Source organism: Colossoma macropomum, unplaced genomic scaffold (genome assembly GCF_904425465.1).
Source record: "Colossoma macropomum unplaced genomic scaffold, Colossoma_macropomum, whole genome shotgun sequence".
Classification (NCBI taxonomy): Eukaryota; Metazoa; Chordata; class Actinopteri; order Characiformes; family Serrasalmidae; genus Colossoma; species Colossoma macropomum.
The window spans coordinates 21,629,826-21,656,846 of NW_023494791.1; the positions used below are offsets into that span (position 1 = coordinate 21,629,826).

Genomic DNA, 27,021 nt, shown 5'->3' on the forward strand with positions numbered 1-27,021 from the left:
AAAAGACTAAATGCCCGTCAAGCCAGATGTCCCTGTTTTTCTCACGTTTCAGTTTTAGCATCACTTACCGCCCAGGCTCCATAAATACAAAGGCAGATGCGTTATCTACGATCTACCAAAATGACAGTCCCATTCACATACCAGAGACTTCTGAATGTATCAGTCTCTTCCATTCGCTGGGAGACAGATGAGGCCATTGAAAAGGCATTATCCAATGTAACTGTACCATGCCAGTGCCCCCCAGGGAAAACGTACGTACCAAATCAATTTCGTACACAGCTTATCACTGGGGTTCACTCCTCACTCACTTCAGGTCACCCGGGAGAGACGAGAACACATCAGGTTCTGTCCCACCGATATTGGTGGGTATCAATGCATAATACATACATTTGTTACTTCCTGTTCTACCTGTTCCCAGTGCAAGACACCCAAAACATTACCCACAGGGAAAATAGTCCCTTTACCAGTACCCACCAGACCTTGGTCCCATATAGCTGTCGATTTTTTGTCATGAAAACTGACTGGTCTCGCTTTTTGCCATGGGCAGAGATAGCCCAAAACTCACTAACCAGCTCAGCTACTGGCATGACTCCTTTTCAATGTGTTCTTTAGGTACCAACCACCCCTAGCACCATGGACAGGATCGTCCTCCAATGTTCCTGCGGTAGATGCGTGGATGCAGAGGAGCGGAAAGGCTTGGGAGGACATACATCAACACATCGAAACCGTTCTGCAGAGGAACAAGGAGCAAGCGGATCGGCAAAGGAGTGAAACCCCTGTGTTCCAACCCAGAGACCGAGTATGGTTAGCTACCAGAGACTTCAGAAATGCAGAGGGAAGTAGAAAACTCCAACCCAAATACATGGGGCCTTTTAAAATTGTAAAAAGAATTAACGACATAACGTATAGATTAGATTTACCCTCGCAATTTAGAGTCACATGCTCTTTCCATGTGTCTCTTCTTAAACTTGTCATTGCAGGGCCTTTGGACAAGGCCATGCTGGATGTCATGTCACCCCCTCCGGAGGAGATAGATGGGGTGCCAGGCTACGCTGTTCATAGGCTGCTGGACTCCTGGAGACGTGGGGGGCACCTCCAGTACCTGGTGCCAAGGAGCAGTGTTGGGTTCCTGCACGAGACGTCTTGGATCCGGGTCTCATAGAAGATTACCACAGTCAACACCCAGAAAAGCCTGCTCCTTGCCCTAGGGGTCACCCACGTAAGGGGCTCCCTGGCTCTCTCCCTGACCGTCTGTGGGATCCTCATGAGTAGACCCCGTCTGTCCAGTGCCTCGGCAGCTCTGGGTCTGTCCCTGTTCGAATGTCCTGCGGTAGGCATCGTTTCGAGGCCACCCTGGACTCTTTGGGAGGGGGTACTGTCACGCATCCATCGAGCACTGAGACTAACCTGGACTCCATCTCCCAGAATCCTCTGGGAGATCACATGAATCCTGACCTTTCCTCGTGCTCCAATCAGCGCTCTCGATCTCCAGAGTACTAAAGATAGTCACCTGTGTTATTTGTCCAATGACCTCCTTAGTTTAGTTTATAATGTGCTTATTTCTGCTGTACCTTTTGGATTTGACCCCTGCCTGTTTTGAAACTATAAACTTGGACTTTGATTCTAACAGTAAAGCCTCATTTGTAACCGCGTACATCTGACTTTTGTTGGCATGTTACAGTCTTGGTACTATTTTCAATTAAATATAGGGTTTAATTGATTTGTGCATCATTGCACCCAGCATCCCAACTTTTTTTTGGAAACAGCGTTGTTTACATGCATGTAGCTAAATTTATAAATGATCTAGAAATGTGTATCAAAGCAGATTTTAAAACTGTATGAAATAATTTGTGTACACACATTGATTCTGAAGGAACAACTTTTTGCATTAATTTGTGCCAAACTCACAAGTCTCTTCTACAGTTCAGCGCTTTGAGGTGTCTGTATACTGCCAATGTGCAGACTATGAGGCTACAGTTTAGGACTGAAAGAGACCTGGTTAATCACTTTTAGCGCAATAGAAAATAGTACTCTATTTTCTCTGTGTTTTTTACTATGATGACACAACTGCACATACAGTATCTGTGATTGCAACATCGTCCAACGACCCTTGAGTAATAATCACAGCACAACTAAATGGTTGTTTGTTGGCTGAAGTTTATTTACCACTCCCACCAGCCTGCACCCTATTTCCACAGAAATTCAAGCTTTTCCAGAAAAGACACACAGATCACAGGGAGGGATCTCAACCAAGAAGGTATGAAAAATGACATATTAACATTCAGATTTATACTGCACATGTTGAAAATTTTGTACTTGCTCTCAGTGTTACAGTAAACGGTTTGGGTTTAACATCTATGAGATGAAAATTTGAATTTCAGTTTAGAGCATAACAGCAAGTTCAATCAGTGAGTCTTTTAAAATTAATTATTCTGTTGTGGATATTTCCCGACTCCCCAGGCTTATTTTTCAATATTGTTCAGTGATGTTGAGGTTAATTTCTAAATCAAAGTTTTTGATGTTTAGTACTCTTAGTATATATTTGCGTGTGTGTCTTTAATAATTTCTCAAAGAGATTTTTGTTTGCAATGCAATTTCTATCTGATCTGTCATAGATTGCATCTTTACATAGTCTAGTAGAAGTAACCATCTGAAATTTTGTCTATTTTCACTAATTTTGGCCAAAAATCCCTTAAAATCACAGGCTTATTACACACTAAGGTTTATTATTCAGTAACTACAGGGACTTCAATGCAAACTGGTTGAGCTATTCTTAGGTTAAAGAAGTGTGTAATAAAACTTTGGGCCTGCTGGTGAGCCCTGGCCATGTAAAAGATTAAAGAGTTATTATCTATTGTTATCTATAGTTATCTGCTTTTGAAGTATTACTTGTTGTCATTACCCTACAGAATAATTTGTTAACAATATCTTCTATTAAACTATTATTTGTTATCTATGTCTGCTTTGTTAGCTACGTTTACTTTCTCAAAGAATCTTGGAACTATTATTCTATGTTTTGGCTAACAGTGAGATAAACAAGATCCTGAGTCCACAGTAAATCCCCATATTCCATATCAGTGCTCCCAAGCTGTTATCACGCAATTTCAGGAAATTTACAGTAATTTTGGAGCATTTCTATTGGGCCTTTCCTCATGATATCAGAATCACATCAGTTTTGGATTGTTTTAAAAAATAATTAAAAAATTTGACTGTTTGCGTATGACTGTTGCTAAGATTTAGCCAATAGTTTAAGTCAATATTTGTTTAGAATCAATATAATTAATATATCTGCATTTTATTTACTTCATCATATTCATAATCCTCTACAAATTAAAGTTCTCCCTAATGACAAATGAAGTACTCCCTAATGATAAAAGTCTCAATATTCACATTTTACAGCTGTATTGGCATTGTCAATCAAATGAATGGAATACAGAGTTTTCATTGTTTTGTTGCATGTAAATGTAGAGAATTGTTTTATTATGACGCTACTACTGTACAACTTCACAAGTTTTAGCTAATTCATGTGAAGCTGTAAAGACAAAAAAATGTTGGATGTGTCCAAAATGACACAGACAGATATCTTATCAAGAAATGACTGTAAATTGATACATACAGTTACTCATTTAATATCTTCTTGGTGTTCTCAAAAAGCCTGATATATTGAATGAAAAAGCTTGAAATACCTTCTTGTGTCAAGCTTATAGTATTATAGCAACCCACTACTGCCTGGCACTGGCTCAGAGAAGCTTGTGAGGCATGGTCATGCGAGCGGCCGTTAATGTCATTGTTTGTTAGTTTAAAGGTGCTTGTGTCTGTTGCTTGTGTTTTACAGAGTTGGGTTGTGGGGTTATTGTGTGGGTGTTTTGTGTTGGGGTGGTCACAATGAGTATGAATCCTGTGGCTGGTGGTGACCTTTTCCATAAGGTCAGTGCTCTGTATGTGCCTTTGTGCCCTGGTGTTTAATAAAGAGCACTTCTCTTGATGGAATTCATGGCCTCCCCTGTGTCTTACTCTACACCAACACTAAAGTATTTATATACACTGTAGAAATTATTATGTATTCAATAAAATCACAGCAATTCTCAATAAGACAAGTGATTCCAAACTTGTGGGAGTGTATATACATGAAAAATACTGGATATCGGCATCGGCCAATAATTCACATATCTGCATTCCATGTGTATCATCAATAAAAAAAATACATTTACCACAAGTAGTTGTTTGCAAAAGCTTGGACACTGCGGGTTGTTACAGTGCCCTCCACAAATATTGGTAATACAAATACCAGTAAACATTCTTTACTGCTTGTCCTTTTGATCCTTCATTCAAAATATTAAGAAAAATCTAACCATTTTTTGAAGTACAATGTTGGAAAAAAATCTAAATCTTAAAAAAGGACATAAATGTTTTTGTCAAAATTATGTGAGAAAAGGCAATTTTAACTGCTTAGCTATTTTTTTTATTGTAGCCATTTCAACAACCCTTTGTAATACATCACTGCTGTATTCTGTGGTCTTTCTCATAGCGATAGGTGACTGAGCACATTTGGCCTGTGTTTCATCTCATATATGTTCCCCAGTGAAAGAGAAAGTCATGACTGACCATTTAAGTGTTCCTAATTGCTCAGATGAACATAAAAACATGAAATATGAATGGCAATATACTTCAGTTAGATTTCAGTCTTAAGAATCTCACACTTGTGGCACACATACATTTAAGAAAAATATTTATTTCATGATAAGATCATTTTTTTCCTTCAATCATTGTACCTTAAATAAAGGTTAGATTTTTACTAATATGTTGGATGAAAGATCAAAATGATTAAGAATGCCACAATTTGTGGAGGGCACTGTACATGTTTTGCTGATTTTCTAAGTGAAAACAAGTTAACAAGTCCTTCACAGAAAACACAATCCTGCAATTTTAATGCACAATTACTGGTTACTGGGAGACCGTCTAAGAGACCATTTACAGGACACAACCGTCAAGCGTTGGCCATCATCAGGAGATTGCGAGTTCGATTCCTGTTGATGCTACAACCATCTGTGGCTGAGAGTCCAAGAGAGCACAATTGGCCTCGCTCTCTGGGTGGGTAGGATGCCCCCCCCCCTTCTCCCCTATCACTCAAGGCAATGCTAGTCAGCGCAGGCGTCTGTTAGCTGACATAACAGAACTGATGGGTGGCACTTTCCTCCGAGCGCGTTCGGTTGTCCAATGATGTTGCGTGAGCAGCAGTTCAAAAAAGATGCGGGGGCTGGCTTCACAGGTCTTGGAGGATACCTGTGCTAGCCTTCATCCTCCTAGCGCTGGTGGTATTGTGTGATTGGGGGAGTCCTAACTAGTGGTTGTAATTGGAGACGACTAAATTGGGGAGAAGATTAGATTAGGGAACCCCCCCCACCCAAAAAAAAACAAAAAAAAACCACACTACACTTACAATGGTCATATTCAAGTGTGTTCTCTGTAATTTGACCTGGAGTGTTCAAACTTGTGCATATGACTGTATTTACCAGCTATTTTTTACAGGTAATACTGTAACAGCACATGTGTTTTCCTCTGTTTCAGCTGGAGATGAGGTCAGCAGTGTGTGGTGTTGCTCTGTTGGTTGTGCTGTTGTCCGGGGTGCAAGCGTTCTTGCCAGTCGGGGGTGGAGGTAACACACATGTGACCATCACTGAAAATGCTGTGATGAAAAAGATCAATGAAGTGTGTAAGGCAGTGGCCGAGTCCGAGGGAAGAGAGTTCAAGCCAACGGTGAGAGTGTGTGCGTATGTGTGTGTGTGTGTGTGTGTATTAGAGATCTGTTATGAAATTAAAGCATAAAACCAACCCAAACCTGAGGCTTTACTGCTAAATTTGGAATGTGCACTAACAGGGAGTAATTATTGCAGATGCAGGTTAATGGTACTTTGCTTTGTAACTAAATGCTGAAAATGTCAAGCTGTGACAAACCAGTATTTCACATTTCTGTAATACACTAGCAGTGCTTATAATCAGCACATACAGTGCCCACAAATATTGGCACTCCTGGTAAACATGAGCAAAACAGGCTATAAAAACATTCTTTATTGCTTATGCTATTGATATTTCATTCAAAATGTTAACAACAAATCTAACCTTTATTTGAAGTACAATGATTGAAAAAAAATCTTATCAGGAAATAAATATTTTGCTCAAATTTGTGTGTGCCCTGACTGTTTGCACCCCTTCATTCAATGCTTTGTGCAGCCTTTTTTTGGGGAAGTCACGTGACGCGATGCATGGACTCGTTTGCGGCCAGCTAGAGCTCTCGACACGACATCCCTTTTCATGTTTTGAGTTTGGTCACATTTTGTTTTTACTAGCTGTAATACCATTAAGTATGTCTTCAAGTGGGAAACAGCTGGCTCGTACCCCAAATGCGTGTCCTATAAAGAAGAAGGTAAAATTTGATTCACCTCTATCTCAGACCAACATGGTGGATCCCCTTGCTCGGCTAGAGCAAATGATAACGGCTGAGCTTTCTGCAATGAGGGGGGAATTTGCAACCCACATGTCTACGATTCAAACCATGTGTTTGAAGCTTGACTACCTCATGGGTGAACAAAGAGAGCAGAGGAAACTTCTCTCAGAGCATTCACGTCACTTGGAGGCCCTTGAACAGAAGATAGCTGACCACAGGACCGAAGCAAGCGTAGTAACCTGCGTATTCTCGGTTTTCCAGAGGGCGCGGAGAAAGATGACCCTATCAGCTTTATCAAGAGGCAGCTCCCGGTTTGGCTTTCAGTGCTGTCTAGCCAGGAGCTGGAAATAGAGCGAGCCCACCACGTTTATTCCAGAACCTCCAAGGATCGCGGCAGACCGTATGCCTTCATCTTCAAGTTTCTACCCTACAATGACTGGGATCTCATCCTCAAGGAGTGCAGGCGCTCCGGACAGTTGACGTGGAACGACACAAACCTGAGCTCCTTCCCGGATTTTTCTCTGATGACTGCCAGGAAATGTAGTGCCTTTAACGCAGTAAAGAAAGGAACTACAGTGCCAGAGGAAGCCCAAGGAGTCCAGGATGGCAGAGGAATGAGGATGATTGCAACAACCACCACCCACACATCCAGAGGCACACACAGGACATTACTTCCTAGGATGTCCTCTGGGATGTGGAGCAGGTTTGTTCGGGAACTGATTATGAAAGACAGCTATCAATCCTAGATCCAGGACATCACTGGCAAGAACCCAGCTTTGATCTCCAGACCATAGCACTCCCAGTCCACAGGATATTGGAGTCCACTAACTGTCCTACAGTGTAAAGTCTAGTCAATTCAAAGTTTATTTATATAGCACTTTTTACAACAGGAGTTGTCACCAAGCAGCTGGAAACCATTTGGATATGTCAAAGCCCTGTGCCCCTCGAAAACATTAGAACACTCTCCTGAGTCACTGTCCAAGGTGCTGCAGCAGGCAGAGAGCTGAAGACTTTGAACCAGTAACTGGAGATGAAGTCCGGCAGAGGAAGCGGTGGAGACCTTCTCTTTCCCTGGCTGCGCTGGCACTCCCAACCCCGCTCTGGTGCAGGTTAGGGAATCCCGGTGAAGTTCAGGAATCCCGGCGTTAGCCACGGATGCAGAAGTGGGTCCAGAGATGTGGATGTGGAGTGGACCCGAAATAGCAGAACATGATGCATCCCAGGCTGCTTCCAGATGTGTTTTCCACTCATGGAGCTTGGTCTCCCGCTCCAGAAGAGCCCTGATCTGAAGATTCAGCTGCTGCAGTTCTTTGCTCAGCATCCAGAGCTAGTGTTCTGTGGCAGCCGCCATTTTCTCAGCACGCCCAGAGAAAAGAAACATTAAGGTCAGTTAGACTAAAAAAGTATCTGCAAACTGTTATAAGAAGTGCAGTTATTAGTATATTAAGGCAATGATTACATTTTCAGCATAAGAAGGAAGCTTGAAAGATTAGAAAAGAGATTTAAAAGCTAAACAACAATGAGCAAACAAACATACAAATGTGTGACCTGTTTAGTTGGTAATGGCATCAACGCACATGCATACCCCTGTAGACTGGGTCCCTTCAACCTCCGCCAGAGGGGTGGCATCTCGTCAACCGAGACCTCATCCAGCAGGCCTGGAACCAGCATTAGCTAGCTTTGATTAAGGGCAGTGTGAGCACCTGAGCTGAGAAGGAATGAGAGTTCACTTGCCCTGCCCCCGCTCCACAGCAAGGCCACACTGGGACCGTAGGCAGTGCCCAGAAAGTAGGTCTCAGGACTTGGGCGCCGTGCATGTAGGCCTCGCGGTAATCATTCTCCTCCCTCAATCACAGGCTGTTGTCTGTATTTGGGGTTCAGGCTCTGCCTTCCTGCCGGTCCTTGCAGCCATTATCACAGCCTGAGGGACAGGCACCTGGCACAATGGCTTTATGGCTTTTCTGTTCTTCCTTTCCAGAATAAAATGCGGCTCCTTAGCTTCAGCCCTTTAATGCTACTCTGCCCACACCATCCTCCCCGCCACTCCAGTTCATCAAGCCAACACTTCCTTCTCATTATCCATAGATTCATTCAGGGGCACCTCAAATTCTCTCGGGCTCCATCAGGTTTGAGTCGAATAGTTGACCTCTAGAGTATGTCCATGTAAGAAACTAAGTGAAACTGTGTGTGTGTGTGTGTAATTCATACTTTCTTGTTTTTTTGTATGAAGCTCAGAGTTGATGTGTGTGTATCTCTCATTCCACTGTATGTTAAATGTATCCGTGTGTGTGTGTGTTACAGGGCTCCTCTGTGGAGGAGCTACTGCATGCCTGTCTTGGTTCAGCCACCAGTCAGGTTTCTGCTGCGAAGTTCCATGAAGCCCTGAATCAGATCTACATGGAGAACAGCCAGGTGGACCGAGACTTCATGTCCAGTAACCCGCACCACTTCAACAGCGAGAGTTTCAGTGGGGGACGCACCCTCATCACACAGGGCACTGCCGCCATCAAAGCCAACATCCACAAAGGCAGCTTTCAGGCTGCACGAGAAACACTGGGCCGAGTCCTACACACTCTTCAGGTGAGAGAGAGAGAGAGTAAGAAAGAGAGAAACGGAGAGTGCTCAAGGGCTTAACCTTGTCAGAGTTTAAACTTGTCATTATTTAACACTAAAAGTGAGAGCCCGATAACATTTGATTGGTAGCAGTGAACAACAGCCCTAAATAAAAGGAAAGTTTTCACACAGTGGTTGCTCATTTGAAAAGAAAAACAACAGAAAGAAGTCATGTAGCCAAAGTGTTACTAAAACAATCTCATGAGTGAGCAGGACATGACTGTTTTTTGTTTTTTTTTCAGGATTTTTACAGCCACAGTAACTGGGTTGAGCTGGGTAACAAAGAGCCATATCCTGCCCTCATCAGACCTGACCTCACCATCAGCAACATCGCAGGTAACAAAAAAGCAAAAGGAAGGAGAGAGTGAGATAGAGTGACAGAAAGAGAAAAAATGAACTTCTATTTACAGTCAAATGAGTGATAAAATCGTAAGTAAACCAAGTGACATTAAATACACCTTACATAACAATTATACATCAGTAAAAATGTAACTGTTATTAACTCACACATTCACACACCTAGGGGCAATTTAGTGTGTCCAATTGGCCTGACTGCATGTCTTTGGACTGTGTGGGAAGAAAACCTGCACAGAAACGAGGAGAACATGCAAACTCCACACAGAAAGGACCCTGGTCACCTGGCCGGGAATTAAACACAGGTCCTTCTTGCTGTGAGGAGACAGAGATAACCACTGTGCCACCATGCCACCTTGCTTTATTAACTCCTGCTCTTTAAACCCAAAAGGATACTTTCAGTAAGTGTGTGTGTGTGTGTAGATCTGTACACTCCGACCTGCAGTGACTGTGCCAGTGGTACGTGTCCAAACCAACTGCTGCCCTCCATTATGAGCAGGAAGAAACTCACGTCAGGATACATGGGCCTATTTTCTGCCAGCAAACCTGCAGGTAATGGGTCTTGATGCACACATGAACAAACACATACACTTAACTATAATGAGCTAATAGACCTCCATAAACTTCTGACTACCATTTAGATGTTTGGAACTACTGTTACTGCTGTTCAACATGTACATATATTATTCCTATGTAATGGTAGCACTATATTTATTTATTTATTCAGAATACAGTTATGTTTTACATTTTTGGGAGAACACTTTTAGAATACATATCCACGAAATAAGAATTAAATCAGTGCATCACATATTTTAGAATCAGAGGACAACATGTAGCAAACATGCTTGTTAGACAAACTCTAAAGAGGACCTCAGTTAACGGCTTCTTTACAAACACCGAAGTTCCTGCTAAAGAGTAGACTGATCCATGTGATGATCAGTTATTAATCTCAATGTTACTGAGCTCTTTTAAAGGAATGACCAAACTAATAATCTTCTCAGTAGTGGACATGATTGCAAGACGTAAGTTTAGTATTGGTGTTGTACTGTATCACTTAAGGGATTTTGGGAGCAGCCATGAACTGAAGCCAGCAGTGAGAGAAAAATTTTATTATTTTTTTTAATTATAAGAAATGTTTCATGATATATATTAACAGAAAAAGTACACGAAGAACGTCATCCCATATGCCTTACCAATATGTAATGTATTTTGCCCAAAGCTGTTTGTAGAAAACTGTAAAACAATTAAGAAATCTAAAATATGTCCAAAATGATGAACAGAGCTGTAGATGATTCTTAGACGACTGAAAAATTAACAGAATGCCTCTTGAAAAGTGGTACACATTATTCTTGCCAATATCCTTGAAATATTTCATGTCATTTCCTTTTACAATATTTCAACCATTTATTATTAAGTTATTAATAAATAATAACTCCAGTGAGGCATGTGATTTTGACCAGTAGTGTTTGTAAATATGACAAGTTTCACTCCAAAATGCTATATGTCCATTTGTAAGAATTTGTAACAATAACAAGGTTTAAAAAAAAATATTGCTGCACTCAAAAAATGCATTTTACTTCTCAAATAAAGGTGGTATTATTCATAATGCAGAAACTCCATTTCAACAACATATATCATGAAACAAAAGAAAGAAATTCATGAAAGTGTTGTTAAATGCATGAAATGGAACCTATATATGTGGAATGGCAAGCAAAAAAAAAATTGAAAAACAAAAAACATAAACCAAATTTATGGTGCTGAGTAGCATACGCACTAATGACTAAGACAGGTCATGGATAATCTACAGAGATTTTATGTATAAATGTGTCACACATGAGTAACACAAGTAAATGAAATTCTTATTAATTCAGTAATTGTAATGTGATTACAAGAATTTGTAATGCTGTAATTAATGTAATTAATTGTAATGCTGTGTTATACTACCTTGTCACAGGAAAAACTAATTACATCACTTAAACACACTACTTTGAATGGTGTTGCCCCTAAAACTGTATATAGAACGCTCTCTGTATTGTTGGTTTCAGGTAAATGTAGTCACGGAGGGGCTGCTGACCTCAGCAGTACCCAGAATCCCCGTGGTGGGATCAGTAAAGATGAGCGGAGGGCTCATAATGCAGGCCTGCACGACACTGCCGTCAGCCTGGCAATGGAGGCCTCACTCGAGCTGCTGGAGGACATCCGTGGGGCAGCTGGCAATAAGGAGTACCTGAGGTATGAGACTGGACAGAGGACTGGCGTGTGTGTATTTGTATATAGTCATATGCACAAGTTGCAACACATCTGGTCAGATTACATTTAAGTAATTTTCACTTAGTAATTCAACAAAGCATGTCAACTGACCTGGGGTTGCCAAAACTTTTGCATACAACTCTGTATTACTATACAAAAAAAGATCTTAAACTCCAAAGACCGAGTGGCTGTTTCAGACTTTACTTTCTCACTGTTATATGACTATACCTTATATATTAGTTTCATATTAGTTACTGAATAATTAGTTATAATAAGCTTTAACAAAGCAGAAGAAATGCTGACAGGAGCAGCTGGATTGAATATCAGAGAGAAAAAAAAATATTCCAATCCAATTTTGTAACAAATCTATCCTGAAATATCATACTCTCAAACTGAACACTGGACTGAGGCAGGTTCATTATGGTGTTGGCATCAAAAAAGTGGTATTGTTTCATCTCTAGTTACCAGTAAACATCATGACATGGTACAGTATGGTCATTTTGATTGGCTCTTTCACATTATTTCACAAGTTGAAACGTTGAGACTGTTACAAGAGATATTGCATTTTGCAATAAAAGTGAAATTTAACTTCCTCTTAGTTTCAAGTAACTAAAGGTGTGTAAGTTTTGCCATCTAATGCAAGCCAAGATTAGTTTTCTCAATGGCTTATATGCATTTCTTGAAACACTAATCTGGTTCTCAGTTTGGGTGCAGTGCTCAAAACAATTAAAACATTTCTCACAGCCAGGGATGCTCAAACCATTAAGGGGACCTACGCTGGGTTTTTGAGGCCCTTCATCTTGCAAGCTGATATAATGTAAAATTAATTCATTCATTCATTTAACTAACTAACAGTGACACGCATTTATGTGACCACACAAAGAAATATCCAGCTGTGTTAATGTTGTGGGTTTTTGAGGTACTGTTTTGAGAATGAGTTCAGAGTTGTCAGAAGTACATCTAAGCAATTGATGAACCGTAATAACAGAATAACCTGCCTAGATGTAAAGTGTTAACAGCCCACCATCTCTCACTTACTCTTTCTCTTTCTCTCTACAGGCTGATGGGTATTACTCGCTCTGCTGTTCTTTGCTTTGTAATTGACACAACAGGCAGCATGGCTGATGACATCGCTGAGGCTAAACGAGTTGCATACAGTATCATCGACAGTAAGAAAGGGACCCAGAATGAACCTTCAGAATACATCCTGGTCCCATTCAACGATCCGGGTAAGTAAACTCACTTCCTGTGACATTGCACAACAGCGGCATTAATCACACCGCACAAATGAACAAGTTTGCCTAAGTAAGACTTCCTTCTCCAACTCTTTGAGATGGTCACTTTAACCAGACTATGACCTAAATTAAGGCTAGTGGTTCCCAACCCTCGTCCTGGAGAACCACTGCCCTGCACATTTTACTGTTTTCCATGTTATAATATACAGGCCTGAATAAAAGATATTTATCTGTTACATTCACTTTGTATGTTGTTTTATTGTCTCAGAACATTGCTAAAGTAGTCTGTGACTGTTACTGAAAGCTGTTCAGAGCAGACCTAGTTAAACAAAACCTTTTACATACACACAAAAAAGCAAACGTTTAACATTACTTCATACAAATAGATATATATACATATATATATATATATATATATATATATATATATATACACACACACATATTCACAAGGACCTGCTGGTGTAGCTTTATTCTTTTTCAGTGATGCACACGACGTGGCAGAATACTAACATTTTAGCATTTTTAAGAGCATTTTTGAATATTTTGACTAAGCTGTATAGTCTGGGGCTCACAAAACTAAACTGAGGTTGTTTAAATGGTTCTAAAACAAACCTCTTGAATTAAATATTTCTGTTGATATCTATATATGACAGCTTAAAGTAAAGTTAATGTAAAGTTAAATTATTTGTTATGTTATTGTTTAGATGGAAGGTTATTGTTCTATCCTGTGCTGGTTGACAATAGCAACGTTAGCAAGCAATACATTTTCAAAGAGTGCTGTGTCCCACTATAGCATTATATTAGTGTTAAAACCTATTGCTTTATTATTATTACTATACAGCAGTACAGTCATTATTTTCCTATGCTATACACTATTGTGGTAAAAACAAAACTATAACAAGATTCTGCACATTTTAGCAAGAACACAAGTTAAAGTAAACCCAACCATCAATACAGCAATTCCTTAAAAAGTTTGCTTCCCCTCTTGACAAGCACATTGAAGACAACATCAAATCAAATGGGTGAGGTGTACATAACAAAGATGAAGAAAACACCAGCAAATTTACAAACCAAAACCGTCAAGCATCCTAAGCTAAAGGGTACTGCCACAAGAGACATTTTTTCTTTTCCTTTATATCTTGCCTTTGATATAGACACTTTTTTTGACCTGCCATTTTTCTTTGTGTTTGCCTTTGAAAATAGCCATCCTCTATTCTGCTGAAGTATCAGGTTTCACATCAACAGATACTTTTGTAAATTTGGAGTTTAAAATTCTAAGTATACTTAGTACAGGAATGCTAGCTCGATGTTAAAAAAACTGAAATTAGCACTGAAATTAAGTTTATGTGCATCACTGAAAAAGAATAAACCCACACCAGCAGGATCTCACAAATGTACTGACATCTATCCGCATTTTGTAATATTAAATGTTTGCTTTTTTGTGTGTATGTGAAAGGTTTTGTTTAACTAGGTCTAGGCTGAACAGCTTGTCTGACAATTAACACGTTCACAGACTATTTCAGTAATATTAAGGCAGAATACATACATACATACATACATACATCATCTAAACCGCTTATCCTTCTGGGTCGCGGTGGGGTGCTGGAGCCTATCCCAGCTGTCATTGGGCGGAAGGCAGGATACACCCTGGACAGGTCGCCAGTCCATCGCAGGGCTTTAAGGCAGAATATAACACATAAATGTCTGTTACACATTTCAAACACATCAAATTTAAGTAGAGCTGATCTAAGTAGTATTACCCTGCTTGGTAAGCAAATGTACCACCTCTGGCTTGGTGCTAACATTACATTGAAATTTTCACTGAACAGCTATGCTATGCTAGCAGTGGAACTCAGGGTTGCAGAAGATTCACTCATTAAATATTGCTGTACAATCTTTTACAATGGCATGACAAAGTACATTAAAGTATTCTGAGTTTCTCAAATTGGCATTAAAAATTACTTTTAAAGCATTACACTGACTTTGCTGATACCATGTGTTTATGTATTTTAGCAAAGTAGAATATAATGTATCTGAAAGGCTTTGCACAGTATGTTATTTTTCAGCTAAGCCCATTTTTGTTTTTTTGGCTTTTAAAAAAAACACAAGCTGATAAATTGTTTGATTACTGTTATTAATCTAATTGATAGTGACAGCACTAAATTCAATTTCCGTTATGAAAAAGAGTTAAATTATGTGATGAATAGACAAATATGACTGAAAGCTCAATTTAAAATTAAATATAATTTAGGCTGAACAATAAGCAAATACTCAAATATTGCTATAATCAGTTATGATCAACTGTAACATTCCATAACTGATGTATTTAATTGTTTGTGTTTATTTGTAGATTTTGGACCACTTATAAGGACAGCTGACCCAGATGTGATGAAGGCAGAGATCTCGAAGCTCGGTGCGAATGGGGGCGGGGATGAGCCAGAGATGTGTCTGTCAGGCCAGCAGGTACTCAGGATAAAAATGACATAGCTGACTCCTCCAAGCTCTGAGTGAAATGTTGGCATATTATGCCAGTCAGACGTCTTATTGCAAAAGTTGTTTACATTTTACATCACTCTCCCTCTCTTTATCTGTCTCAGCTGGCTCTGACTGGAGCTCCAGCCTCCTCTCAGATCTACGTTTTTACTGATGCTCCGCCTAAAGACACACACTTAGAAAAAACCATTACCGCCCTCATCCGCAGCACCAAGTCTACAGTAAGTGCCTCAAACTTCACGTCCTAAATGACAGAAGACAATCAAGTCTTGTTGTTCTTTGCTCTTGTTGTCTTCTCCTTAAAAAATAAACTAAAAATGGTTGTGTTGTACAAAATAAAAACAGAAAGAACCCCAGGTTTGAGGAATGTTAATAGCAGAAAATAGAAAATAATTGTCTGAAAACATAAATTACAATTAATGTAAGTATATTTACATTTAACACAATCAGTATAATGTTTCATCAGTACTTTCTATAGTTGTACCTCTTCAAGTCCTCCTTTCTTTGGCATTTCTCTGCTCCACTCTCCCCAATTCCCCTTCCCTGCTACACTCAGGTGTCCTACTTCCTGACACAAAAGACGAGATCAGCAAGATCAGTGAGTCCACAGGCACGCTCAGGTTTCCAGCTGTATTATGACTTGGCTTTGGCTTCCGGAGGTCAAGCGATAAAGGTATCCAAAGCTGACCTGCCCAGAGCTACTGACATCATCATCGATACCTCCACATCTGCTCTGGTAGGAAAACTTATTGATATTTGATTATGAATGCATAAATGATCCATTTGGTCATGGTGTTTCTCCCTTGTGCAAAAAAAGTTTAAGTGAATGGCTTAAAGGGAAAGCCCAGCAAAAAATCCAATTTACACAATTTTCCCTGTACCCCAAATATAATTGGCCAACACGTTTGGCGTCTGAAGTTTGCTTCTTTAGTTTTGCTAGATACGTTAAGTACAAACTTAATGTACCTAGCAAGTTCTGAAACCAATTAGCATTGTGTAAAGTAGAATTGGGTGGTATAATGATAATGAGGTATACTGAGGTATTTAAAAATGATGATCGTATTTCAAATTTATGACTTGCCAAATTTCCATGTCTGAACTGCCAAATAAACATGTTCCCCCCATTTATATTTTAGATGGGCTTACTGATTGGTGTGTTGGGAGCTCAGCAATAGTAAGTGTTGTTTGAATAAGGGAAAATCAGACCCAAGAAAAAAACTAAGCGTGTGGTACAGCGACGTACCGCTATCATGCTTAGAGCTACAGACCAAAAGAGCTACTTTTAGAGATTTCAATCCTTGTGACATTTACGTAAAAGTTCCAGTGACTGGGACCTGACCTGTCATCATGGTTGTCACCATGCACCATGTTCTTACATCACTTACCATCCCCCAGCCCTCAGTAACACCATATACCGCCTTTGATTTATAAGCATAATTTTTCCCCCATAGATATTATACATGGAACAACAGAGATATACTGTATAAATAGAAATCCTTGTACTTTGATAACTGCTTTGCCCATGGTATATTTCTAGTCAGTCAATTGTTTAATTCTGATTGTTATTTAATGACATACTCTTACACACATATAGTATACCGGTTCCTCCAAAAGGATTTGCTATTGTTTTTGTTCTAGTCCCATCAGGTGTTATGATTCTGCTTAAAACATGGGACATTTTCATCCAGACTTATTATTGCCTTTTGGACCCTGTTGTCAGTAACACTGGATGGATATGTCTCTTTCCTCAAGGGCAGATAATCATAACTGTCGAATATTGATATTGTTTCAGAAGCAAGTAATCTGGGTTCCACATGTAGTTCCTTATTGGAATAACCTTATGGGATTTGGAATTTGTCCTCAAAATTCTTACTTGTCAATAAAGCAAAAGAAATATCTTTAAAATTTTTACATAAATATTGCTCCTCAATTTTTTGGCAAAGATTTAAAGAAGATATAGATATTAGCAGTTACATAGATATAACTGCTCTTTTTGGGATTTAATTCCTGAGAACACTGTTTAATTTATTTTGGAACTGCACTCACTCTTATGGCTTTTGGAAGATATTTGCTCTTTATTGGGTACAGAAAATTAATACTAACTTTGCTCTTTGTTTGGAACATGTGTTGTTTGGTTTCATAAAGATCTCACCTAACAAGGCATATACATACTATATAATCAGTCTTATTTTATTGCTAGCTAAATTCCATGTTCATGAATGTTAATTTTATTTTTATTTGTTAATGAAGTCAAACAAAACTTTTACAATCGCATTAAAGCTGTTGAAACACTAATTATATGGATCGTTTGACATTTTTGTATAAAGTGATCTCTGTTTGTTTTCGTATCCCCTGGCTGTGGGTTGTACATTATGTTTTTTTACATCATTTTGTCTATTTTTCCTCATCTCATAAACAAAGTTGATCAGCCAAGATGTTTGTGGTGTAGTGTGTTTTTTTAGTTCCGCTTTGTAACCTCAAGACTAATTAGTTAGACGTCTGTCACCCAAAATCTTCCATTACTTTTTAGCTACATTGACCTTGTAGGAACATTGCAAAACTAAAGAGGCAAACTAAAGACACCAAACATGTCTTGGCTGATTTACTATACTAAAAGTAAGGGGACAATTGTGTAAATTCAAATATTCTGTGAACTATTCCTTTAAGTAAACAGACTTGATTATGTGGTTTCTGACACTGTATAACATGCTGTAACATAAACATTATCAAAAGTATTTCACATAGCTAAAAAAAAGCCGCAGCAGCCATACTGAATCTTAAATTTGAAGATACTTTTACTGACCTATCACTTTAAGAAGCTTTAAGCATATCAAGCAAATGTGTAAAGCACTGATTTTCTTTGTGATGACTGTATCTCAGGTGACAATTCTGCAGAAGGCCAGGAACCCAGGCAGTGTGGAAGGTTTCCCCTTCCTGCTGGACGCATCAGTGTCCAATGTCACTGTCTACATCACAGGAGATTCACTTAATTTCACTCTGCATAGCCCATCAGGTGAGGGCCTGTATTCAAAAGGTTTTTTTTCCAGTTTTGGAGGTATATAGCCATATAAAGCTGTAATACAGGAAATCCAGTCCAATAAATTTTTGCCCATAAACCTTGGACAATCAACATCAGTGTATATGTTGTGCTTAGATTTGTTTTTCACTCTTTTATGTACTAGACTGAAAAGTCATCTGATCAGGCTGCAGGTGATGGAGTGGGAGCACAGCAGGGCAATCTCACTCATAATCATATGCAAAAGTTTGGGCAAAATGGTCAAATGACATTGTGTTGTGTTGATTTTCTAAGTGAAAATCAGTGAACAAATCCTGTACAGAGAACACAATTCTGTACATTTTGACGCACAATTCGTTATCTGCTGAACGTAACAAATTCGGCAAAACAAAACATGATATGTGGCCTGCGCAGAGCTAAAATTTGCAGAAAGATAAGGTTCCCTATATAAGATGGGCTAACTTATTTTCACAATGAACAAATCTGTCATTTGATCAGGGGTGTTGAAACTTTTGTGTGCGATTGTAGGTGAAATTATTTTTTTGTGCGCACAGTAACAAAACAGATATTGCCTCACATAAGAAGTGAGGCAACACAGAAGATCATCACTTGCTAGAATGTAAAAAGTGTTTATGAAACCAGTGTTCGGTTGAGTGAATGGGCAAGCCTGGAGGGCTGCATGCTTTGCTTCAGTTTGAGATATTTTAACCCCTCTCAAATGACTTCTTGCATTTTGTTACACTCTTAAAAAAGATGGTTCTTCAAGGGTTCTTTAGAAAAGAAAATGGTTCTATATAGAACCAGCAACATTCAAAGAACCCTTGCATGACTAAATGGTTCTTTGCATCATGAAAGCCTTCTTCAAATTGATGGAGAATCTGCTGTAGATGGTTCTATAAAGAACCTCTTTGAACAGCGCTCTATATAGCGCCAAAAAGGGTTCCACTATTGTCATAAGCCAAAAAAACATTTTTTGGTACTGTATAGAACCCTTTTTGCTAGGATTATATATCACTACAAATGACATTATTAATTACATACTTGGTTAAATAATGAATTACATTTAATACATTTAAAAAGTACATTTGATTGGGTTTACATTGAGGGGAATCCTTATATTTAGTGTAGAGTCTCACAAGGGGAATACAATGCAACAAAATGATAACATTTAAAAATAGAATTGTGTGACAATAAAGTCTAATGTAAGACAATGATACAATAAAATAATAAAACATAATAAAATGTTATATAATAAATCAACTAAAATAATTACAAACTAAACAAAAATCATTAGAGAATAAAAGTAAAATTACTCTGAGAAAGAAGTGAGTTGCGCTTTAGGGTGTCCAGTGTGGTATTCCAGCTCACTGGATGAACCAGTGATGAAAGTAAAAGCTCAGTTAAAAGCTCATCCTGAAGTGTAACTCGCAGCAGCCACACGCACACCATATTTTAGTGTTTTTTCCTCCTACTCAGTGATGCTACTTCTTCCAGTTTGAACAAAAATATTACATGCTTCAAATAATGAAGTAACAGAATGTAACACACATTGATCTGTTAGCTTACTATTTGATGTTCAGTGAACTTGAAATTTTAAAACGGCCAGTTTTTAAAACATTTTAAAACAGCCATTTTACTTACTTTTATCAGTCAAAATTATTATTGTTTCACAGCGTAGATTTGCCTTATTTACCAAAATTTCAGGCAGGCACACATTCTCTCTCTCTTTCTCTTTCTCTCTCTCTCTCTCTCTCTCTCTCTTTCTGAATTTGTGAATGTGTCCCTGAATGTAACTGTGAATGATGAGAAGGACGTGTAAATGAATTGGGGTAAAGTGTGATATGTTAACACTATAAGGTTCAGGGCTGTATAAAAAATATTTGGGGCTATTGCCCTAGAGACCAGTCCAGGTGGCAAAAACATAATACAAATTGTTGTTTTCATGATAAAAAGGATCACACTCAGTGTGCTCTATTGAGATATAGAACGTATCAAGTATTTTCATCTCCTCTTAAGCAATGTTGGCATAATGTCATAATTTTATCATCTCTATCTAAACAACAAAGAAAGGCAGTTTTCTTAATAAACAGCCTACCTCATCATCAGAAAAGAAAGTCATGACAGTGCTTGGTAATGCTGCCAAACTCGACACTGGGCACCATTGACTGTGCTGTGGTGTGCTATGTGCTGATAGGCAGGAGATGGGTCCAAAGAAATAACTGTCCAGTGGTGCTGTAGTTCACCTATTAAACCAAAAGAGTTTTGCGTATCTTCACATTTTGACTCACGCAGCTTTTATGGTTTTGAGGTGCAACTTGTATCAAAGGAGTTTTGACATTTAGTTTTAATGTCAAAAATATGACAAAAACAGTGACAAAACTGTTGGTTTTAGTTTCTGCAAAAGAGACTGTACAATATCTTCTCATTAAAATTAAATTGTAATACAGTCTCCTCTTCTACTTGCATACACAAATTTGACATGAATTGAAAGTTCAGAATCTGCACTTTTCACACAATTTGTCTGCTTATTTCACTAAGCTGCACTGTGAAATAATTCATAGTGAATTCTGCCATGCTTTTGTTAACGCTGGTGATTACTATGACTTCTAAACAGCTCTAACCTGACATTAACTGCTTGTGTTTTTCAGGTGTATCTCAGTCTGACAGTGCTGGTAAAGGGTCTCTGGCTGTGATTCAGACTGTGGGGAACCTGTGGAGGGTTCAGCTCAACTCTCCCACAGAGACAGGCCTGTGGAACATCAGCATAGTGTCCACACAGGCCTACACCGTCAAAGTCACTGGTGAGCTTCATCCCAGAGCTACTACAGGATATATATGACTCAAATCAAGCATGATTTAAATATGGTAAACTTTGTTTTTGTTCAACTTGCTAGTTAACTGTAACTGAGCTAAAGGGAGTGAATGAAGAATTTGAGTGAATAAAGAATCTCTTTAAAGGGAAACACAGGCATTAAGTGTTAGTGTATATTTGGCCATTTAATGTGTGCAGAAAAGATACTTATATATGTATACGTGTGTGTGTGTGTGTGTGTGTATGTGTGTGTGTGTGTGTGTGTGTGTGTATGTGTGTGTGTGTGTGTGTGTGTGTTTCAGGTCAAAGTGCTACTACATTCATTTATAACTTTGTGGAGGATTTTAAAGGGCCTCATCCAGGATATGCTGTTATTTACGGTCGGCCAGAGACAGGTTGGAATGGTTATCATATTAACTGCCACTTGTAAAACAGCTAGATCATCTCTAAAGAGAAATCCTAGCACACTGCCCTCTGTTTGACAGACTACTGCATATCTCTGTTCCGTTCTTTGGCCCCTTTTCCGAACTTTTACTTTTTTTTGTTTTGCCAATTATTTTATTTGTTTTGTCACTTATACATACAGTCACATGCAAAAGTTTGAACTCCCCCGTCAATTCACATGTTTTGTTGTAAAAGCAAGTTAACGCATCCTTTACAGTAAAAAAAAAAAAATGTAGCATCTGTCTGCTAATTGTAGTGCACCATTTCTATGAGTTTAACATTGTGGACAAAAATAAAGCATAAAATATAAAATGTGCCAAGGCTTTTGCACAGGTCACATATGATCTTTTTTTCCATTATGTAAAATTCAGCAAATCGCTGTTGTCGGAAGAAAACCTCATATCTCAATTTTTTGTCGTTTTTCAGTTTTTGACATAATTTCAAAATGCCTGTTGCCCTTTACATAATATGTAAATTTCATGATGAATGAACTACAAGAAATGACCCAAAGGACTTGGAAAAACGTCTGGTTCCATTGACTTACATTAAAAGTAAAGTAGGTTTTTTCCTTCTCCTGTAAAGTTACCATTTTGGAAATATAAGGTTTTCTACTGACAACAGTGAAATACTAATTAGTAATTTTGCATGAACATGTTCATGTTATTCAGTAACTTCTATCATATTCTGTAACTACTATGACTATAGTACATGAGTTATGCAGTTTTAAGAAGGAGGAATTCTACAGAGTAATGGAATTATGAATAATGAAAAAGAATAATAAAAAAAACAGTTGTGGCCCTGAAATGTGTCTCACCACAACCTTCTTCCCTTTGGTACCTCAGGTCTTCCCGCTAAGCTGTTGCTAACAGTAACTGGGCAGAAGGGTGCGGAGGCTCTGAAGGTGCAGGAGGTCGCTCTAGTGGAGGTTTCAGGATCCCGTGTGGCGGACGGAGTCATACAGGAGATAGGTGGTGGGGACTTCTTGGTCACTGTGAGTCAGGTTCCAGAAGGAGAATTTGTGGTTATGTTGAAAGGAGAAGAGACGGCCACCTCGAGTCGCTTCCAAAGGCAGAGCACCACACTGATGTCTCTGTCTAATGTCATCATCACGGTACACAAAACCTCCAGTTTTTCATGCTACTATGCAAGGTTCATACCATGTACCCAGAATTCTGTCTTGAATACACAGATATAAACCTATGTCTTATACAGGAAAAATACTCGTTAAATGAACACATACAGGGTTGATTTAAGTTCAGCTGGACAAATAGTAACACAGTAAGTGTTAATTCATAGAAAAGCATTAAAAGCATAGAGTCACACATTTTTCTTAGAACAACAAAATTATATAATTACTTTGAAATCCTGAAAAAACAAAATGTTTTCTCAAGCAAACAATATAGTGGGCCCACAGTAGCCTAAGCCTAATGCAGAAATTCAATAAACATGAGTTTAGAATACAAGTAACATGAAAGCACATTACAAATTTATAAATACAATGAAGTTAGCATTCAGGACATCCTTCTAACTGTAGGTCAATGGCATGCAAGTTTTATGTACCAGTAAATTTCAAAAGATATTTTAACTTATTTTGTTATTTACCAATACGTTATTTTAAACAAAATTCAAAAGAACATGATGACTATAATCTTTTTGTTGCACAGCTTTTTAACAACACTAGAGCTGGCAGGCAGGAGGAGTGCTGGAGTGAGCTGTTAATTGTTGATTGTTGGCAAACATTGGTGGTCAGATAATGCAGGTGCATTAGATGCCATAATTAACAAAATGTCCTCTATCCACAATGCAATGTCACAGTTTTGCCTGACAATACACTGTAAATGTATAGTACATTTGTACCATCAAAATCAATAACAACAGCAACAATTTAACCCACTGTAATTTGTGATATATTTCTGTGGTAACTACACTAATCAAAAACAGTCAGAGAGAGAGAGATGAGAGAGAGAGAGAGAGAGAGAGAGAGAGTTGTGTTCTGTGTTGAACAAAAGTCTCTGATGATGCACATTCTACACATTCAGTTCATTTGTGAGATTCTGCTTTGGCAAGATCTCAAGTTATGTCATTGTCTTGACATGTTATGAAAATTATAATGAAATAAATAGCCGTAGATCATGAGATCAACAAACAAATATCCTGTTATAACAGGGAAACTGAAGGAATGCATGTGCGAATCAATGGTCTTTTAGGGCGTCCATAAATTTAACTCTGGGATTCTGCTATGTGTCATTTCTCTGATTCTTCTCTCCCTGCAGGCTACAGTCAGCAGCACCCTGCTGCCAGGAGAAGACTTTAAACTACCTTTTACTGTAATGACCAGTGGAACCGAAGGCACCTACACTATCACTATTGGAAACGACAGAGGCATTCCTCTTACCTATGACACAACGTAAATATGACTCACTTAATGTCATAATGAATAAAATCAGTCACTGCATTAATGCAAGTAAAGAGTAGCCTAACTCTAGAGAAAACTCATAACCCCTCTAGGTTAACCCCTTAATCTACATGCTTATTATTCAGGTACTGATCTTCTTATTCGGTAATTACTATAAAACTAATTTGCAGCTTGTGTAGTTATAAGACTCTGGAATTAAAGTGTGCTTTAGTTTAAGAGATTAATATAACACATTCAAATGCACGGTAGTTGCACAACTTATTAATGACGGTAGAGCTGGGTGGCAGGACGAGTGCTGATGTGAGTTGCTGGTCATTTGCAAATGTTGGTGGATTATATGCCACCATTAACAGAATGCCCATTCGCCACAATGCATTGTCACAGTTTGTCACAGCAAACGTCATATTCACAGCCTCCAAACTGTGTAAATTTACTGAAAGCCGTATAGTACATTTCTACGGTTAAAATCATTAGCAACAACAGCAATTTAACCCCTTGTGATTTGTGACATATTCCTCTGGATCTTTTGTATACAAAGTAGCGACAAAATTGTTTTTTATACAGCTAAATCACATGGAACAGCATGTGGCCAAAAGTATGTGGACAACTGACTATTACACCTGTGCGAGCTTTTTGGACAACTGATTCCAAAACCTTTGGCATTGACATGGAGTTGGTGCCCCCATTTACTGCCTTGTGAAGGCTTACAAAAAGATTTTGGAGTGTGTCTTTCGGACACTAAACTCATGCCTTTATGGACCTTGTGTACAGTGGCACAGTCATGCTGGAACAGAAAAGGATCTTCCCCAAACTGTTGCCGCATACAATTGTCTAAAATGTCTTTGCATGCTGTAGCAATAACATTACCCTTGACTTACAGTTGGCAGGAGCAGAACTTTCTGACTTGTGGCAAAGGTGGCATCCTATGACAGCGCCACATTTAAAGTCACTGAACTCTTCAGTAAGATCCATTCTACTGTCAATGTTTGTCCAAGGAGGTTGCATAGCTATGTGGTTTTATACACCTCAGCAATGAGTGTGGTACCTGAACTCAATGATTAAGAGGGGTGTCCACATACATTTGGCTGTACTGTCAATCACAATGTCACAATGCATCCTAGTAGCCTATTCTACAAATTAACTATTTCAAAATGCTTTGATGCTTAAGACAACAGAAAAAAGCAAGTTACTACACTAGTACTATAAAGGAAACAACAGGTTCACAGTCAGGTTCAAAAAAAAAGACTACAACACCTCTCTGTGATTTCAGGCTGAGTCTAGTGGTTGGGGTCAGTACTGCAAGCACAGTGATTATGAAGCCACCTGCAAACACCGCATCAGGAACAGATGTCACTGTGACCATCGCGGCTGAAGGGCCAGGAGGTGCAGATTCCAACTACGCTGTGCTCCGTCTTTCTGTCCTCGCCAAGGTAATTACACTTGCTACCATGACGAAAAATTGGGTATTAAAATACAGAAGCATACTCTGTGTGTGTGTGTTTATTTTCACAAATATTTTAAATTAAACAAAGTCTAAGAAAAACACATCTATTGATTGATCTGTAACTGGTTCTAAATCATATTTCCCTGATTTCAAACAGGTGACTGATCTCACTCCTCCAGTGTGTGAAATTGTGGGTGTAAGTGGTATCTGTCCATCTTACTGCTCTAATTATACCTGGGACCTGTCTGTCAACATCACCGATGGCAACGGCTCCGGTATTAAAGACATCTCCATCCAGCAGGGCAGAGGAAACTTCTCACAGGAAGCAGTGGTGGATGGGGGTATAACTGTGGTGAGGGGGCTCTACAGTGCCTCCTGCTGCTCACCTGTTGTAACTCTGTCTGTTGTGGATAAGGAAGGAAATGTGGGTAAATGCTCTTACTCTGTAGAGAGGAGTGGAGGGGTCTCGCACAGTCTGTCTCTGCCGCTGTGGGCCTGTCTGCTATTTTCAGGCCTGAACACACTGCCGGGCATTCTCCCTCTCTTCTAAAAATGCACAGGCCAACACATACTATTAACAAACAGGGGCAGTCTCTTAGGGCCCATAGCACCAAAATAACAGCTATATATATATATATATATATATGTGTGTAACAGCGAACATGACCATTAAGCGATAATCTGCTTTGGAGATGCGTTTCATTTGCAAAAGTTTGTTGCTACACTCCCAAAGCTAACTTTTTTCAGTGAGTCCCGCTCAGGCTCAGCAGACCATACATAGTGCTAGCATTAATGTTAGTATTTAGCTAGCTCAGTGTTGAGGTAATTACTCAGTAATCCAGGTGTGGCGTGTGCCCGTCCCCCGGGCCCCAGTGGCAGCCGACATCCTCCTACCGCCGCCACCTGTGTCCCCCAGCGGCGCTCGGGACCCACATGCCGACCCCCAACCACTCGCGCCTCCCCTCTCCCCCCCGTCCTCACCGGGCCCCGTCCCCGCTCGGAGCTTGGACCCCGCTCCCCTGCCAGCTCCAGTGGCTGCTGTTGAGGCGTGTTGGACGGGTGCATGCCACTCCAGGTTACTGATTACTTCTCTCAAAATGTAATGTTTATGCTACCTACTACTTCCTGAAATCTCATTACTTATTATTTTACTTCTACTTTACTCTTTCAAGCATTATTTCTTAAAACAAGCAATACTATCTGGCAATATAGAGACAATTTCACTTAATTAAATTACTTATGTTAAAAAAGTTTAATAATCTTATATTGGTCTTGTAACAGTCTGAGAAATGAGAAATATTAGCTAACTTTCAACTAAATCTAAGATGATCTCACTTGCTAGGATATAATTTTTTGCAGTATAGATTGCTACGCCACTCAACTCATCCAGGGGGCCCCTTCCTATCTTTTACTTAGAGCAACCGAATCACTGAATCTGTTTCTGTTATTAGATTTTCAGGTCAATATGATAGACACTGTACTGAATATGGAGAGAG

At 39.1% G+C, this 27,021-nt stretch overlaps 1 protein-coding gene across 1 annotated transcript; it reads left to right on the forward strand.

Moving 5' to 3' along the window:
* The first annotated feature begins 5,574 nt into the window (after positions 1-5,574).
* LOC118810533 (von Willebrand factor A domain-containing protein 7-like) lies at positions 5,575-26,288 on the forward strand. The gene is made up of 16 exons (XM_036574366.1): positions 5,575-5,757; positions 8,747-9,025; positions 9,301-9,394; positions 9,836-9,964; positions 11,458-11,644; positions 12,722-12,891; positions 15,251-15,363; positions 15,498-15,614; positions 15,950-16,129; positions 18,274-18,406; positions 21,058-21,210; positions 21,524-21,616; positions 22,508-22,776; positions 23,939-24,072; positions 25,352-25,511; positions 25,683-26,288. The coding sequence occupies exons 1-16, from the start codon at positions 5,575-5,577 to the stop codon at positions 26,073-26,075; spliced, it is 2,787 nt and encodes a 928-aa protein (XP_036430259.1). The 3' UTR covers positions 26,076-26,288.
* The last annotated feature ends 733 nt before the right edge of the window (positions 26,289-27,021 follow it).

Excerpts from the sequence above, each read along its gene's own strand:
- LOC118810533 (XM_036574366.1), top strand. The coding sequence starts at position 5,575 with ATGAGGTCAGCAGTGTGTGGTGTTGCTCTGTTGGTTGTGCTGTTGTCC. Across the intron at positions 21,617-22,507 it reads TTACGGTCGGCCAGAGACAG|GTCTTCCCGCTAAGCTGTTG; the intron begins GTTGGAATGGTT and ends TTGGTACCTCAG. Across the intron at positions 25,512-25,682 it reads GTCTTTCTGTCCTCGCCAAG|GTGACTGATCTCACTCCTCC; the intron begins GTAATTACACTT and ends GATTTCAAACAG.